A 17,886-nucleotide genomic window follows, 5' to 3' on the forward strand; every position below is an offset into this window, starting at 1 on the left:
ATAAATATGACTGGCTGACTACATAAGAAAGATAATGTACTGCTTATAATTCTAGTAGTGGACTACATCTAGTTCCGGAGATCCAGGTGGAAAAAAAAAACATAACAATAATAACAATATTTGTTAAGCTTAGTAATAAGGCCCACAACTCAGTGAAATTTAACATTCTTTCGGGGGAAGTGAGAAGGTAAGAAATGTCCCCTTCTACCCTCCCACCCCTCCAAAAAGAATAAAGTACAAGAACAAAAAAATCCTAATGCAAGACATTCATTTTAGAAAAAAGACCCATGAAAGAATGTGGACCTCAGAGCGGAATCAGCTGTATGGGAGAGTTAAAAAACCAAAGCAACTTACTAAAAAATCTGACAGTTTTAAAATGTGCCATTTTTTATGTACTGGTAAAATATGCGCTAGAAGAACAAAAAAAAACCTAACAGAAACCTTGCATGGCTAACTGTATTAGCAAGAGACACCACAACCAGCATGAGAAGCAGCATGGTGTAGTGGATAGAGCATGGGACTGGGAGTGAGAAGGTCATGGATTCTAATCCCAGCTCCACTTGCCTACTGTGTGAACTGGGGCAGGTCATTTCTCTTCTCTGTACCTCAGTTATCTCATTTTGGGATTGAGACTGTAAGCCCCCCATGGGACAATTTGATGTGTTTGTATTCTTCCCAGCACTTTGTACAATACCCGGCACATAGTAAGCACTTAACAAATATCATTACTATTATTATTAAGAGGGAAAACATCTTTTGAAAATGGAAACTTCAAGAGAAGGAAGAGTGGTGAGTCAAAATCAAAAAATACTTGAGGCAGGCCAGGTGGCTTGTTTTTTTTTTAAATGGTATTTGTAAAGGTTTACTATATGTCAAACAAATGCACGAGAAGCAGTGTGCCTTAGCGGAAAGAGCACAGGCTTGGGAGTCAGAGGTTGTTGGGTTCTAACCCCGGCTCTGCCTCTTGTTAGCTGTGTGACTTTGGGAAAGTCACTTAACTTCTCTGTGCCTCAGTTAACTCATCTGTAAAATGGGGATTATTCATTCATTCACTCATATTTATTAAGCGCTTACTGTGTGCAGGGCACTGTACTAAGCTCTTGGAAAGTACAATTTGGCAACAGATAGAGACAATCCCGACCCAACAACGGGCTAACAGTCCAGAAGTGGGAGAGAGTCAACAAAACAAAAAAAGTAGACAAGTATCATTACCATCAAAATAGATAAATAAAACCATAGATAAATGCATATCATTACTAAAATAAATAAAGCAATAAATATGTACAAATATATAGAAGTGCTGTGGGGAGGGGAAGGGAGTAGAGCAGAGGGAGGAAGTATGGGGAATGGGGAGGGGAGGATGAGCAGAGATAAAGGGAGGGCTCAGTCTGGGAAGGTCTCCTGGAGGAGGTGAGCTCTCAGTGGGGCTTTGAAGAGGGGAGGAGAGTTAGTTTGGTGGGTGTGAAGAGGGAGGGCATTCCAGGTCAGAGGTAGGACGTGGGTCAGGGACCGATGGCGGGACAGGCAGGAACAAGGCAGAGTGAGGAGGTTAGCGGCAGAGGAGCGGAGTGTGTGGGGTGGGCTGTAGAAGAATAGAAGGGAAGTGAGGTAGGAGGTGGCAAGGTGAAGGAGAGCTTTGAAGACAACAGTGAGGAGTTTTTGCTTCAATCAAAGATAGGCAACCACCGGAGATTTTTGAGGAAGGGAGTGACATGCCCAGAGCATTTCTGTAGAAAGATAGTCCAGGCAGCAGAGAGAAGTATAGACTGAAGCGGGGAGAGGCAGGAGGATGGGAGAGCTGATGCAGTAGTCCAGTTGGGATACTATGAGAGATTGTACCAGCAAGGTAGCAGTTTGGATGGAGAGGAAAGGGGGGATCTTGGCGATGTTGTGAAGGTGAGACCAGCATGTTTTGCTGTCGGATTGGATGTGTGGAGTGAATGAGAGAGCAGAATAAAGGATGACTTCAAGGTTGCGGGCTTGTTAGATGGAAAGGATGGCCGTGCCATCCACAGTGATGGGAAAGTTGGGGAGAGGACAGAGTTTGGGAGGGAATATAAGGAACTCAGTCGTGGACATGTTAAGTTTTAGGTGGAGGGTGGACATCCAGGTAGAGATGTCCTGAAGGCAGGAGGAGATATGAGCCTGGTGGTTGGAGGAGAGAACAGGGAGGAGATGTAGATTTGGGTGTCATCTGCATAGAGATGATAGTTGAAGCCATGGGAGAGAATGAGTTCACCAAGGAAGTAAGTATAGATGGAGAACAGAAGGGGATCAAGAACTGACCCTTGAGAAACCCCTACAGTTAGGGGATGGGAGAGAGAGGAGGAGACCGCGAAGGAGACTGAGAATGAAAGGCCAGAGAGATAAGAGGAGAACCAGAAGAGGACGGAGTCGGTGAAGCCATGGTTGGATAATGTGTTGAGGAGGAGGGAATGGTTGACAGTGTCAAAGACAGCTGAGAGGTCGAGGAGGGTAGGATAATAATAATAATGTTGGTATTTGTTAAGTGCTTACTATGCGCAGAGCACTGTTCTAAGCGCTGGGGGAGATACAGAGTCATCAGGTTGCCCCACATGAGGCTCACAGTCTTCATCCCCATTTTCCAGATGAGGGAGCTGAGGCACAGAGAAGTTAAGTGACTTGCCCACAGAGCAGGAGCCACTGAATATGGCAAGAAGAAGGTCATTGGTGACCTTTGAGAGGGCAGTTTCGGTGGAGAGGACAGAAGCCAAGGGACAGAGGGGATTAAGACTGTGAGCCCCACATGGGACAAACTGCTGACCTTGTATCTACCCCAGTGATTAGAACAGTGCTTGGCACATAGTAAGCACTTAACAAATACTATTATTAGTATTATTATTATTATTATTTTAAGTGCTGAGGTAGATTCAAGATAATTGGGTTGGGTGCAGTCCCTTTCCAACATAGAGCTCACAGTCTAAGTCAGTGGGAGAATTGAATCCCCATTTTACAGATGAGATAACTGAGGCAGAGAGAAGTTAGGTGACTTGCTCAAGGTCACAGATCAGGCAAGTGGCAGAACTGGGATTAGAACCTAAATCCTCTGAGTCGCAGGCCTGTGCTCTTTCCACTAGGCCATGTTACAGGTTTTGCATGAGCTCCAATTTGGAAAACTAAAGACTTCGAATCAATCAGGAGGTTACCTACGGAATCAATGGGACCACTTTCAGAGAAGGGCTTAGAATCTTGCTATGCACACAGTAAGTGCTCAATAAATATGATTGATTGATAGGCAAATGGTGCACTCACAGATAAAAAGGTACTGGCTGAGAAGCTCAATGAATATTCACCAATGAGGATGTTGAAAAGATTCTTACACCCAAATTATTGGATCAAATTGTAGTCTTCACACAGGACATTCCAGGCCTAAATTACTGATTCAAGTAGGTAGAAATCAATCACCTGAATTGGATAGCACCCTCTCAAGCATTCTGCAAGGACTTTACAGAGAAGTCGTGGAACTCTTGGCAAAAGCTGTAAGCTAACTTGCCAAATAGTAATGGTATGGACACTTGGAAGATTGCTAATGTCACACCCAAACATAAGAAAGGTTCCAGATGGAATTCTGGGAATTAAAAACCAGTGAGCCTTCCTTCTAAAACTTGCAAATTTGTTGTATAATAAGAATAATACTGGTAATATTAATGAAAATGGTATTTGTTAAGCACTTACTCTATGCTGAGTACTGCACTAAGCACTGCGGTAGATACAACAGAGTCAGATAAGACACAGTCCCTGTCCCACATGGGGTTCCTGATCTAAGTAATGGGGTGATATTGAGTTTATGATTAATGAGAGATACAGCTTTGCCTAGTGGAAAGAGCACAGGACTGGGTGTCTAGAGACCTGGGTTCTTATCCCAGCTCCACCACTTGCCTTCTGTGTGACTGGGGGCAAATCACTCAACTTGTCTGGGGCTCAGATTCCTGTAAAATGGGGAATACTAGCTGTTCTCTCCTATGTGGGAATAGGAATATGTCTCATCTGATACTCCAATGCTGAGCACAGTGCTCAGCACAGAGTAAGCACGGCACAAATGTGACAATTAGTGTATTATTGTGATTATCAATCAAGACTTAACTAAACTCAATCTAGACTTAGCTAAACTTCGTACTAACTTAGTACAGTGGTTGGTACATAGTCCATTAAGGTTTTCTCAAATCAATCTGTTGGGGGAAAAAGTCAACATCAATTATTTAAGAAGAAATTTGTGTCTCAATAGATTCTCAGTTAAGTTATGATTACCAATTTTAGTACGTAACCCACTTGGTGGGGAGAAGCACCGTGGCTTAGTGGATAGAGCACAGACCTGGGAATCAAAATGACCTGGGTTCTAATCCTGACTCTGCCACTTGTCTGTTGTGTGACCCTGGGCAAGTCTCTTCACTTCTCTGGTCCTCAGTTACCTCATTACCTGTGATAATGGGGATTAAGAGTGTGAGCCACATGTAGGACAGGGACTGTGTTCAACCTGATTTCTTGGAACATTGCTTGGCATATAGTAAGTCTCACCTTTACAATATCGCCAAGATCCGCCCTTTCCTCTCCACCCAAACGGCTACCTTACTGCTACAGGCTCTTGTTATATCCCGGCTAAACTACTGTGTCAGCCTTCTCTCTGATATCCCTTCCTCCTCTCTCGCCCCGCTCCAGTCTATTCTTCACTCCGCTGCCCGGCTCATCTTCCTGCAAAAACGTTCTGGGCATGTCACTCCCCTTCTTAAAAACCTCCAGTGGTTGCCTATCAACCTCCGCTCGAAACAAAAACTCCTCACTCTAGGCTTCAAGGCTCTCCATCACCTTGCCCCTTCCTACCTCTCCTCCTTTCTCTCTTTCTACTGCCCACCCCGCATGGTCCGCTCCTCTGCCGCCCACTTCCTCACCGTCCCTCGGCCTCGCCTATCCCTCCGTCGACCCCTGAGCCACCTCCTCCCGTGGTCCTGGAATGCCCTCCTTCCTCACCTCAGACAATCTAATTCTCTTCCCCTCTTCAAATCCCTACTTAAAACTCACCTCCTCCAAGAGGCCTTCCCAGACTGAACTCTCCCCTTTTTCTCTCTGCTCCCTCTACCTCCCCTTCACCTCTCCACAGCTAAACCCTCTTCTCCCCCCTTTCCCTCTCCTCCTCCCCCTCTCCCGTCCCACCCCCTCAGCACTGTACTTGTCCGCTCAACTGTATATATCTTTATCACCCTATTTATTTTATTTCACTTAATGAGATGTACATCACCCTGATTCTATTTAGTTACCTTTGTTTTTATGAGATGCTCTTCCCCTTGACTCTATTTATTGCCATTGTTCTTGTCTGCCTGTCTCCCCCGATTAGACCATAAGCCCGTCAAAGGGGAGGGACTGTCTCTATCTGTTGCCGACTTGTACATTCCAAGCACTTAGTACAGTGCTCTGCACATAGTAAGTGCTCAATAAATACTATTGAATGAATGAATGAATAAGAACTTAATAAGTACCATTAGTGGTGTCTCATATATCTGTTGGAGATGTGTGAAGGGATTTTTAAACATTTTGGAGTGTGGAGTATTTATGGGCATAATTTTTCTACATTTACAAAAGGCCTTTGACAAGGTTTCACCCAAGAAGCTTTTAAAAAAAGCAAATATATTCCTCAGATTAGAGGGGTGATTTACAAAAGACAAAAGCTGGCTATATGATAGAAACCTTTTCCACTTTCCAGTTGGAAATACCCTATGTGGTGGCATCCCCAGGAATTGCTGGATATGTTTATATATCTTTACAAATGATCTGGAAGAAGGAAAGTGTAGTGAAATCTTCATGTATGCAGATGACACTAAATGCTACCAGGTGACAAATGTGATGCAGACGAGGATAAACTGCAGGAAGATCTGGTAAAGCTCAATGACTGGGCTGAAAAATGGCTTATGAGCATCAGCATGAGTAATTGCAAGGAATTACGCCAGCGCAGAAACAGTTCAATTTCCAGCTACTTGTTGGTAGGGCCTCAGCTGTCAGATGGGACTTGGGAAAGATCTCAGAGTTATTGCTCATTGGGAGCCTAGTAGTAGAAAGAGCATAGACCTGTGAGTCAGGAGACTTCAGTTCGAGTCTACACTTTTCCTTTTTCCTGCTGTGTGACTTTGAGCAAATGATTTAACCTCTCAGGGTCTCCGTTTCCTCATCTTGTAAAATGGGGACTTGGGCAGCAAACAACATTTGGGATAGGGATTGGGCTCGATCTGATTGTCTTCTCTCCCTCATGAATGGCCTAAAGTAAGCACTTATTAAATATCGTTATAACAATAGCTTTTATTATTCTCTTGGTCATTGGTCCAATGGGTGTCAGTAGCCAAAAGGCCAATTAGATGCTGGACAACCTCAGGGAAGGGGAGAGAAGCAGCATTGCCTAGTGGGTAGAGCAGAGGCCTGAGAGTTAGAGGACCTGGCTTCTAATCACAGCTCTGCCACTTGCCTGCTATATGATCCTGGGCAAGTCACTTCACTTCTCTGTGCCTCAGTTTCCTCATTGGTAAAATGGGGATTAAGACTGTGAGCCTCATATGGGACATGGACTGTGTCCAACCTGATTATCTTGTATCTACCGCAGTGCTTAGTACAGTGCCTAGAATCTAGTAAGCATGTAACAAAGACCACAATTATTACTATTATTATTATCTCCTTGGTCAAACAAGACTTGACATCCATGTGGGAGGTTTTGCATATGTGGGGGTATTGTCCCTATGCACTGGGGGGCTGGTAATTCCACCTGGCACAGCTGAACTTCTACATATAGGTAATGTATGGTGTACCATGAACCTATGCCACAGTATTAGCGTTTTTCTTGGTATGTACCCATCACAAGAACCTATCAACAGAAGGATTGAGAACTCTCAAACAGGTTAAACCCAGGCCATGGTCAGCCTCCCCGCTTTCAGCCTGGCCCCGTCTCCAGGCCCATCTCCCTGTCTGTTTCCATTCTGAGTTCTACATTCCTCTTCTTTTGCAAAGTAGAAAACTACCAGACTCATCCCCGAATTACACAAGGCAAATCACGTTTCAAAATGAAACTCGAATTTATTCTGAAATCACATTTTAAGACACTGAGATCTGGTAGCATCTACATATTCTATCGAGGTAAACAGATTCTGAATCCTAGCTTTGAAGCCTAGCACTTCCCAAATTTCTACTCCTCTTCAGTGGCATTCTACTGTTCACTAGGTTCTTGCAAACTGTAAAATAACACTGAAGAAATCAATAAATTATCCTAAAAGAAAATTGTTGGGGTGGCTTTAGGAGATTATTTCTTCTGGATTATATGATGGAAAATTCAAGAGGAAAACTGCTTTCATATATCTATCATAAATCGATACTTTTCATGGAGCACCTACTGTAGGCAGAGCACTACATTATACAATCAAACAATGGTATTTATTGTTTACTGTGCACAGAGCACTGTGCTAAGCACTTGGAAAGTACAATATAACAGAGCTAGTAGATGTGACCCCTGACCAAAAGGACCTTGTGGTTTATAGGAGGAGATAGACATTAAAGCAGAGAGGGAGAGGGGAAAGAGTACAGTGTAAGACTATTTATGTAAGAACTGTAGGACTGAGGTGAATACCAAAGTACTCAGTGGTTTACAGTCCAGTTCATAGTTGATGCAGAGGGCAGAGTGATTAGGGAAATAGTGGGGATTGTGTCTGTTTATTGTTGTATTGTATTCTCCCAAGCATTTAGTACAGTGCTCTTTACAAAAGCACTCAATAAATACAATTGACTGACTAGAGAGCTTAGTTTGGGAAACTCTTTCAGAGGAGATGTGATTTTAGGAGGGTTTTGAAGTGGGGATAATGGTGGGCTGTCAGATGTGAAGGGGGAGGGAGTTTCAGACTAAAGAGAGAATAATAATAATAATGTTGGTATTTGTTAAGTGCTTACTAATAAAAATAATAATGTTCTTGTTAAGTGCTTACTATGTGCCAAGCACTGTTCTATGTGCTGGGGTGGATACAAGCTAATCAGGTTGAACACAGTCCCTGTCCCACGTGGGGCTCACAGTCTCAATCCCCATTTTCCAGATGAGGTAACTTAGGTCCAGAGAAGTGAAGTGACTTGCCCAAGGTCACACAACAGATAAGCTGCAGAGACGTGATCAGAACCCATGACTTTCTAACTCCCAGGCCCACGCTTCTCAATATGGACAAGGAGTGAGAAGTGAGACAGAGGTACCAAGAGTAGGTTGGCATTAGAGGAGCAGAGTGTGTGGATTCGGTTTTAGGAGGAAATCAGCAAGGAAAGGTAGGAAGGAGAGCTGATTGAGTGCCTTAAAGCTGATGGGAAGGCTTTTCTGTTTGATGTGGAAGTGGATGGGTAACCACTAAAGGTGCTTGAGGAATGGGGAGATGTGGACTGAATGGTTTTTCTGAGAAATGATCTGGGCAGCAGAGTGCAGTATAGACTGAAGAGGAGACAGACGGGAGGAAGGAGGTCAGTGAGGAGGCTGATGCATTACTCAAGGCTTGTAAGTGCTTGGATCAGCATTGTAGCAGTTTGGATGGAATGGAAAGGTCAGATTTGAGAGATGTTGTGAAAGTAGAACTGACAGGTTTTTGTGACAGACTGAATGTGTGGGTCAAATGAGACAGGTGAGTGGAGGATATCGCCAAGGTTATGGGTCCGTGAGGCAGGGAGGATGGTGGTGCTATCTACAGTGATGGGAAGGTCTTAGGGAGGACAGTGTTTGTGTGGGAAGATGAGGAGTTGAGATGATTGCAAGATACCCGAGTAGAGATGACTTGAAGGCAGGATGAAATGCAATACTGCAGAGAAAGAGAGAGGTTAGGGCAGGAGAGTTAGATTTGGGAATTAACCATGTAGAGATGGTAGCTGAAGCCATGGGAGGAAAATGAGTTCTCTGAGGAGGTGAATGTAGATGGAGAATTGAAGGGGACCCAGAAATGACCCTTAAGGGACTTCCAGTGTTAGAGGGTGGGAGGCAGAGGAGGAGCCTTAGAAACAGACCGCTCATTAGCCAGACCAGACCAGACATAGGAGGAAAACCAGGAGAAGACAATGTCAGTGAAGCCAAGGTTGGATAATGTTCCCAGGAGAAGGTGGTGGTGCATAGTGTCCAAGGCAGTTGAGAGATCAAGGAGGTTTAGAATGGAGTAGAAACCACTGGATTTGCCAAGAAGGGGATCATTAGTGAAGGACAGTTTCTGTGGAGTGGAGAGAGCAGCAGCCAGACAGCAGAGGATCAAAACAAAGAACTGGAGGAGAGGAAATGGAGGCAACTGATGTAAACGACTCACTCCAGTAGTTTAGAGAGGAAGGACAGGAAGGAGATGGGTCATAACTGGAGGATGTCGTGGGATCAAGGAAGGTTGTATTTTTTAGGGTAGTGGGCACATTAGTGTGTTTGAAAGCAGAGGGGAAGGAGCCTTTGGAAAGTAAGGTGTTAAAGGTTTGTATGTGTGCATCGAGAGAAGATATGTTTGGAGACCAAATGGGGCATGATGGGTTGGGATAATTGGAAGGGGTTGAGACATCGGAGTTCTCTGTAGGGGATCAAGACAGATTTGTGAAGGGGGTGGCAGTGTGAGCGAGAAGGCAGGTGAGGAAGGTGCCATCAGAGAAGTTCAGAATTGGTGAGGGTAGAGATTTTCAGTGACTAGAGATAATAAGATTGAGCATGTGTTCAAATTAGTGAGTGGGTGAGGTGGGGTGGAGCAGGAGTTCAGTAGGGTTGAAGAGAAGAAGATCATCAGGGATATCCACATGGATATGGCAGTCCCTGAGGATCAATGTGGGAATGGAGAAAGAGGGAAGGAAAGTGAAGAAAAGGGTCAAAATGGATCAGAGAGTTGGAGTAGGAGCCTGGGGGATGGTGGATGACCGTGACTAATAATTGGAGTGGGGGGTAGATGCAGATGATATAGACTTGAGAGTAAGGAAAAGAGAGGGATGTGGGGCAGGGTGTGAAAGCAATGGCATTAGGAGGAAGAAGAAAACCAAGTCCTCCCACTTTCCCAGCCAGTCTTGGGGAGTGGGATAAGATGCGGCACCCTAGGGAGAGGGGGTGGGGGAGACAGTATAGAAGGCACCACAGAAAGCCATCTGCTGTCTGTACAGAGGAGTCTGTCTTGGTCTTAAAGATCCTTCTTCCACTTGCCTGCTGTATGCTCCTGGGAGAGTCACTTTTCAGTGCCTCAGTTTTCTCTTCTATACAAGGGGATCCATTAGCTGCCAATCCTCCTATTCAGACTGCAAACCCCATGTGGGACAGGGTCTATGTCCGACCTGATTATCTTGTATCTACCCCAGTGCTCAGTACAGTGGTTGGCACATATTAATTGTTGGAGGAAGAAGAGGAGGAGAAGATTTCAATCTCTCTGCTGGTACCCTTCCAGTTTTTAGTAAGCCTATTAAATTCCTTGTTAAGCACCCTGTTAATCCCTCTTCTGTTCCATTTCAAATTACTTTCTACTTTCCTTGAAGGTGGTCTGCAGCCTCTTTATTGTCTCTTATAAACAAGATGAAAAAAAGCCCTTAGCATTGTGTGTGATAAATACTGGAGATTGTTTATGAGGAAAAAACTCAGCAGCCTCATTAAACTCCAGGCCCCAGAGGTGAACACTCAATGGCATTGTTTTCACCTTTTCAAGGAATCTGGTTGCCTGGTTGCCATATAAATCAGCCAAAATCAAATAACTACTCCATTGAGAAGTCCTCTACTTAAATACCCAAGCAAACTCTTGGGAGAAAAAGGTTCAGGGCAAACAGATTGCAACTATTCTCCTCTTATGAATAAAGTCAGGAAATGGGACTTGATCAACAAATCCACATGAATTTGACAATCACAATAACTGTGGTATTTGTTAAGTGCTTACTATCCACCAAGAAAGGTGCTAAGCACTAGTGTAAATATAAGATAATCAGGTCAGAGAAGGTCCTTGTCCCACATAAAGTTCACAGTCTAAGGGGAAGGGAGAACAGTTAGTGAATTCCCATTTACTAGTGACGACAGTGAGGCACAGAGAGATTAAGAAACTCACACAAAGTCACAGACCAGTCACATGTGGCAGAACTAGGATTAGAACTCAAGTCTCCTGATTCTCAGTTCCATTCTCTTTCCATTAAGCCAAGTTCTTCATTCTATCAACTGAACAAAGAGAAATGAGGTTCAAATTCCAAGAGGAGGAAGCCAGTTTGGATGGTTAAAACACAGAGGAAGCCTGTCCACTTTCCTCTTTGCATTGCCCTGGTATCACATCTGATTACTGTCAGTATCTCTGATTTTGGCAACAGTCTCCCACAAGGCAACTCAGCTCAGAGCATGAAAGTCCACAGAGGAATGAATTGTTCCTGCCGCTCATGAACCTCGGAGACAGGCAGGGTGGGGCACGACCAGAGTTCAACACAGAAACAATGAACAATGGAACACATCCCATTCAAACAACTGTTGCTTACTTCTGCTGATACAAAGCAGCAGAGGTTTTCCCCTCTTTCTTCCCAGCATGTCATACTCCATGATTTACCTGACCATGATTTTAGCTGAGGGGTATAAACTCTCAGCATTCCAGCGATCATCCATGTGCTGGTCAATCAATCAACCAACCAATCGCATTTTTGGAGCACTTACTGTGGGCAGTACACTGTACTAAGGACTTAGGCGAGTACAGCATAACAGAGTTGGTGGTCATCAAAAAAAAATATAAGGTTTGGGATGAGAAATGAGGTTTCACATAGATCCATGAGGCATAAAACTAATAATAATGACACCATTTGCTAAGCACTTACTATGTATCAAGTGCTGTACTGAACAATGGGGTAGATACAAGATAATGAAGCTAACTACAGTCCCTGCACCAGATAAGGATCACAGTCTAAGTAGGAGAGTGAACAAACATTTAATCCCCATAGTACAGATGAGGAAACTGAGGCACAGAGAAGTCAAGGGACTCATCCAAGATCACTTAGTAAGCAAGTTGGAATCAGGATTAGATCCCAAGTCCTCTGACTCCCAGTCCTGAGCTTTTTCCACTATACCTCCTAGCTTCATAGTGGTTTGCTTTGTTGACTCAAACCTGAATTTGTTCAGAGGTGTGATTTGGGATTAGAAAATCACCACTCTCAGAGATCTACACACTCAGGGAAGCAGCATGGTGTAGAGAATAGAGCGAGGACCTAGAAGTCAGAAGGTCATGGGTTATAATCCTGGCTCTGCCACTTGTTGGCTGTGTGACCTTGGTCAAGTCACTTCACTTCTCTGGGCCTCAGGTACGTCATCTGTAAAATTGGGATTGACACTATGAACCTCTCTTGGGACAGGGACAGTGTCCAACCCAATTTGCATGTAACCTCCCCAGCGCTTAGTACAGTGCCTTGAACATAGTAAGCACTTAACAAATGCCATAATAATTTATTATTATTACTAGATAGAGAGTTAATCAAATGAAGAAAACATAACTGGAAGATCTATCCTAGAGTTCTTAAAATCCTGACTGCACTAGTGCCCAAAGACAATTGGAGCTGGCACAGCGGGACATGGTTCGTAATTTTTCAAATTCATATTCACATTTTCCATCTTCAAGGTTGGACGTTTGGGAGTGATTATGCTGGAAACATCTACCCTGGAAATATGAAAGAGAAGATGTTTAAGGCGGAGAGACCCTGAAGGTATGGGGAAAATTTTAACTCAAGGACCCAAAACTCCACAAAGACAGAACAGATTGAAGAGTATCCAAGGAGCCAAATGGTTTGGATGATTTCCCAGATTCCAAGTTTCCACAGAGACTGGGCCACAAAATGCAGAGAAGCGTTAGCAGCAGCAGTGTCCTCCCCTGACTTCCCCATCACTGTAGACAGCACTACTATCCTCCCTGTCTCACAAGACCGTAACTCTGGCCTTATCCTCAACTCATCGCTCTCATTCAAACTCACATATTCAATCTGTCACCCAATCCTGTCAGTTCAACCTTCACGACATTGTTAAAATCTGACCTTTCCTCTCCATCCAAACTGCTACCATGTTAATCCGAGCACTCATTCTGCCTTGACTATTACATTGGAACCCTTGCTGACCTTCCTGCCTCCTTCTCCCCCACTTCATTCTGCTGTCTGGATTATTTTTCTAGAAAACCATTCAGTCTGTGTCTCCCCACTTCTCAAGAACCTCCAGTGGTTGCCCATCCACCTCCGCATCAAACAAACTCGTTACCATCGGCCTTAAAGCACTCAATCAGCTTGCCCCCTCATACCTCGCTGCTCTCCTACTACAACCCAGCCCGCACACTTCTCTCCTCTAATGCCAAACTTACTCACTGTCTTTGGATCTCATTTAGCTCACCACCAACTCCTCACCCACATCCTGTCTCATCCACACCATCCCTCTTCATATCCGATAGCCGTTAGTTCACTCTCCCTACCTTCAAAGCCTCATTAAAAACTCATCTCCTCCAAGAGGCCTTCCCTGACTAAGCCCTCATTTCTTCTTTTCCCGCTCACTTCTGTGACACCTTTGCACTAGGATTTGCATCCTTTATTCACCCCTCCTTCCAGCACCATAGCATTTATGTTCATATCTGTAATTTAATTTATCAATATTAATATCTGTACACTCTGCATCTGCCTCTAGACTGTAACTTTGTTGTAAGCAGGAAATGTGTCTACCAACTCTTTTATACTGTACTCTCCCAAGTGCTTAATATGGTGCTTCTGACACAGTAGGCACTTAATAAACACAGATGAGTGATGGAGTGTGAGGTCCTCACTACTCCCCTCCCACCTAACTACCAGGGCCCAAACTCTTAAAAGAGATGCTGCCCTAAGCCCAGGCCACCGGAACTCCCATCAGTCCCTCCTTCAGCCTGGGAGGGCCTCAAAGATTGGCAGTGTGAGGCCTTGTTAACTTTTAGGACACTGTGAACGTTACTGACTTGGCCGGGGTAGGGAGCCTGAAATCCTCTTTCTTTCTTATCTTTGATATATTTGCTTGTTTTTCTTTATATGTCTATCACCAATTTCTTTGCCCCACCCTTACTCTTACTGTATGTCTAGAGTGCATTCTTTCCCTGCTCTAAGAAAATTCTGCACACATAACAGGTGCTTAATGAATATTGGTACTAACTAAAATACACCCCTGCTGAATCAATCAATGGTATTTATAGAGTGCTTATTGAGTGCAGAGCACTGCACTAAGCACTTGGAAAAGAACAGTATAACAGAGTTGGCAGACCCATTCCCAGCCCACAATATCTTACAGGGAGCCTAAGGTCATCATTACGGCAACCCATCAGGGTAGATACAGTAGTCCATCTTTTTAGGGACAGCATGAGACCAACCAAAAATCACTCAGTCCAATTCCAGCATCTTTTGCAAGAGCCTAAGCCAGGCGCTTTTGGCAAGATAATAATAATAATAGTAATAATAATAATAATTGTGGTATTTGTTAAGTGCTTACTGTGTTCCAGGCATTGTACAAAGCACTGGGGTGCATACAAGGAAATCGACTTGGACATACTCCCTCCTGTGAGGGACTCACAGTCTCAATCGCCATTTTACTGATGAGATAATGAGGCCCACAGAAATGAAGTGACTTGCCCAAGGTCACAGAGCAGACAAGTGACAGAGCAGGGATTAGAACCCATGATCTTCTGACTCCCAGGCCCATGCTCTATCACTTTTGCCCAAATCCACCTGGACTCCTGAGGAGATTAGAACCACAAGGGTTAGTATTTGAGCAACCACTCCATTAACACACAAACGTTGGCTGTCAGTTTAAACAGAGAACACACTGTGCCACTAAAGAGTTGGGAGTAAGGGGTGAGATTCAACTCTCATTTAGCTTCATGCTACTCAGTATGCAAGTTAGGATTTATACTCTGAAATTCCTGAATGACTCTGGGGATAAGGGATGGGCCTGGTTATTAGCTAGGAAATTTTGAAATTTCTCTATAATGACCCAGAAGGTGTTTTAAAGTTTCACCCACTTCAGGGAATATCACCTTCAGATACAAGAGAAGCAGCATGGCTTAGTGCATGGACTTCGGAGTCAGAGGATGTGGGTTCTAATCCAGCCTCTGCCATTTGTCCGCTCTGTGACCTTGGGCAAGTCAGTTAACTTCTCTATACCTCAGTTACCTCAAATGTAAAATGATTACCCTGTATCTACCCCAGTGCTTCAAACAGTGCTCAGCACATAGTAAGCACTTAACAAATGCCAAAATTATTATTATTATTATTGTTTTTATTATACAAGAACTAGAAATAAAATAACAAAAACAGAAATGAAGTGAAATTACCCCTTTTAAAATACATCTACCAAAAGTCTGAATTTTGGTAACTTCTGGAATTATTATGTTTTAACATTGCTACTTCTACATCAAGACCACTACAGATTTAATGTAATGCAAATTTTCAAATGTATATTTTATATAAAAATCTCCAGTGATGTCCTCCTAAACTAGTACTTTCTTGGACTAGATTACTAATACAAGAAATGGCACTGAAGTGACAATTACATAGTAGTATTGCTTTAAAATCAAGTTTAAATTGAAAAATGTATTAGCAGGTCTTTTATTACAAGTGACTTAGGAGGGGAAAAAAAAAGCATACAACCCAAGAAATGGCACCCATACCAAAAGTGATTTTTAAAGTGTGTCTTCTACTGAAGTAACTTCAGATCTTAAAATTACACATATTAGTAAACACTTAGAGAAGATTGGTTTCTCCCATTCCCAGGGTCTTTCATAGGTATTTCAAATTCATGTTTTATGATGTCCATGCTCTCCCTTCATTAGGAATTTCAGCTGGGACTACTAAGGGAACTCAGTTTTGTTTTGGCTTTTCTCCAGACGCTCCCTGATGATGGTGTTAATAGATTTCTCACCTTTTAGAACTGAACTTGGTCAGTAGCAAAGCAGTCAGTTTTCATTGCTACTTTCCTATTACAAACTCCACAGAGTAAAAGTGACCAGATTTTCTAGGCCCAAAGTGGGGTAGGTGGTAAGGGTCCTGGATGTGGGGGTTTTGGTGAATGGGGACAAACGGACCAGGAATGAATGAGGGGGAAGAGAGGAAAATGAAGTAGAAAGACAAAAATAGCTATGGGATATGGAGTCCTCTAAACTCTAAGGTCTGTTGCATTGTACGATCCCAAGCGCTTAGTACAGTAAGCACTCAAGTGCCAATGATTGAGACAGAGAAGAGACAGAGACACAGACACTGACACCCACACCCACAGAGGTGACCAGTGTTGGCACTTACATTAACCAGACACCCAGATGCATGTGACATTTTACTGCAGTAAAACAAAGTGACATCAAATGCAACACTTTGCAAAAAATCAATTTTTTTGTATTTAAGTGCTTTCTATGTCAAGCAACTGTTCCAAACACAGAGGCAGATACAAGCCAATCACTTAGGACATGGGGATATTGCATTTCCCCAATCTTCAGTTCAGCTGACTAGAAGCAGCATGGTGTGGTGAATAGATCATGGGCCTGGGAGCCAGAAAGTCATGGGTTCTAATCCCAGCTCTACCAGTTGTCCGCTGTGTGACCTTGGGCAAATCACTTCAATTCTGTGCCTCAGTTACCTCATCTGTAAAATGTGTCCAACCCAATTTACTTGTATTCATCCCAGTGCTTAGTACAGTGTCTGGCACACAGTAAGCGCTTAACAAATGCCACAATTATGAATTATTATTATTATCATATTCAATGGGAGCTCAATATTGCCAGTGTCCACAGCTTATCACTAATGATTTTACCAGTTTCTAACACCATTGAAATGTACAAAGAGACTGAGGTTCTTGGAGGCTGGGGGCTTATACCTTGCAGCTATTTATTTCAGCACTAGTGAAAAACTGCCTTAAGGAGTGACTTTTCCCAAGCCAGGTAGGAAGCAGTAAGGGACTACATCAACTTTGTGCCCCCATCTCAGAGACAAGCACTCTTTACCTCTCACCTTCCTCTGGAAAAGAAAGTTGGTGAAACAGTATCTTTCTCAAGTTGCCCATGAGAATGGAATTAGTATAGACGCTCTATCTGTAAGCTCCTTGCAGGCAGGGAACTGCTAAAATAATAATATTAGTGGTATTTCTTAAGCACTTACTATGTGCCAGGCACTGTTGTAAGCACTGGGATGGATACAGGCAAATTGAGTTAGACAAAGTGTCCCACATGGGACTCACAGCCTCAATTCCCATTTTACACATGAGATAACTGAGGCCTAGAGAAGTGAAGTGATTTGCCCAAGGTCACAGAGCAGACAAGCAGTGGAGAGCAAGGATTAGAACCCAAGTCCTACTGACTCCCAGGCCCAAGTTCTTATTTACTAGGTCATGCTGCTACCATCTCTGTTGTACTGAACTCTCTCAAGCACTCAGTCCAATGCTCTGCACAAACATGTGCCCAATAAATACCATGGATTGAAAAGCCAGGGTGGTTCCTGAATAGTGAGGGCACATGGGAGGCTCGGACTCACCCCTAAGACTCCAAATCGTTCACAAAAGTTCCAGCCACAGAGAAAGTCGATTTCGAAGTTGTGGTTTAGGATGACGATGGCATTTTCTTTCCCATAGCGGTGGTAATCCTCGGGATGTGTGTACAGGGTGCAGTCAGTCCCGGACCACCACTCCAACAGCATCACCAACTCTGAAACAAACAACAATAAAAGGCAGATTAAAGCATCCAGGGAGAAGCAATGTGGACTTGTGGAAAGAGCATGAGCCTGGGAGTTAGAGGATCTGGGTTCTAATCCTGACTCTGCCACATGTCTGCTTTGTGACCTTGGACAAGTCACTTCACTTCTTTGGGCCTCAGTTACCTCATTTGGAAAATGGGGATTAAAGCTGTGAGCCCCATGTGGGACATGGACTGTGTCCAC

The 17,886-nt window shown here is 43.7% G+C and overlaps 1 protein-coding gene across 6 annotated transcripts in view; it reads right to left on the reverse strand.

Annotated features, from left to right (window-relative positions):
- AGPAT4 (1-acylglycerol-3-phosphate O-acyltransferase 4) overlaps window positions 1–17,886 on the reverse strand; it is a 162,035-nt gene that overhangs the window by 37,396 nt on the left and 106,753 nt on the right. For all 6 annotated transcript variants that reach the window (XM_029057182.1, XM_029057181.2, XM_029057183.2 and 3 more), the window contains one exon: window positions 17,485–17,654. In XM_029057182.1, coding sequence (XP_028913015.1) covers window positions 17,485–17,654 — 170 coding nt within the window. The remainder of the gene's footprint in view (window positions 1–17,484; window positions 17,655–17,886) is intronic.

This window comes from Ornithorhynchus anatinus, unplaced genomic scaffold (genome assembly GCF_004115215.2).
Source record: "Ornithorhynchus anatinus isolate Pmale09 unplaced genomic scaffold, mOrnAna1.pri.v4 scaffold_481_arrow_ctg1, whole genome shotgun sequence".
NCBI classification, from domain to species: domain Eukaryota; kingdom Metazoa; phylum Chordata; class Mammalia; order Monotremata; family Ornithorhynchidae; genus Ornithorhynchus; species Ornithorhynchus anatinus.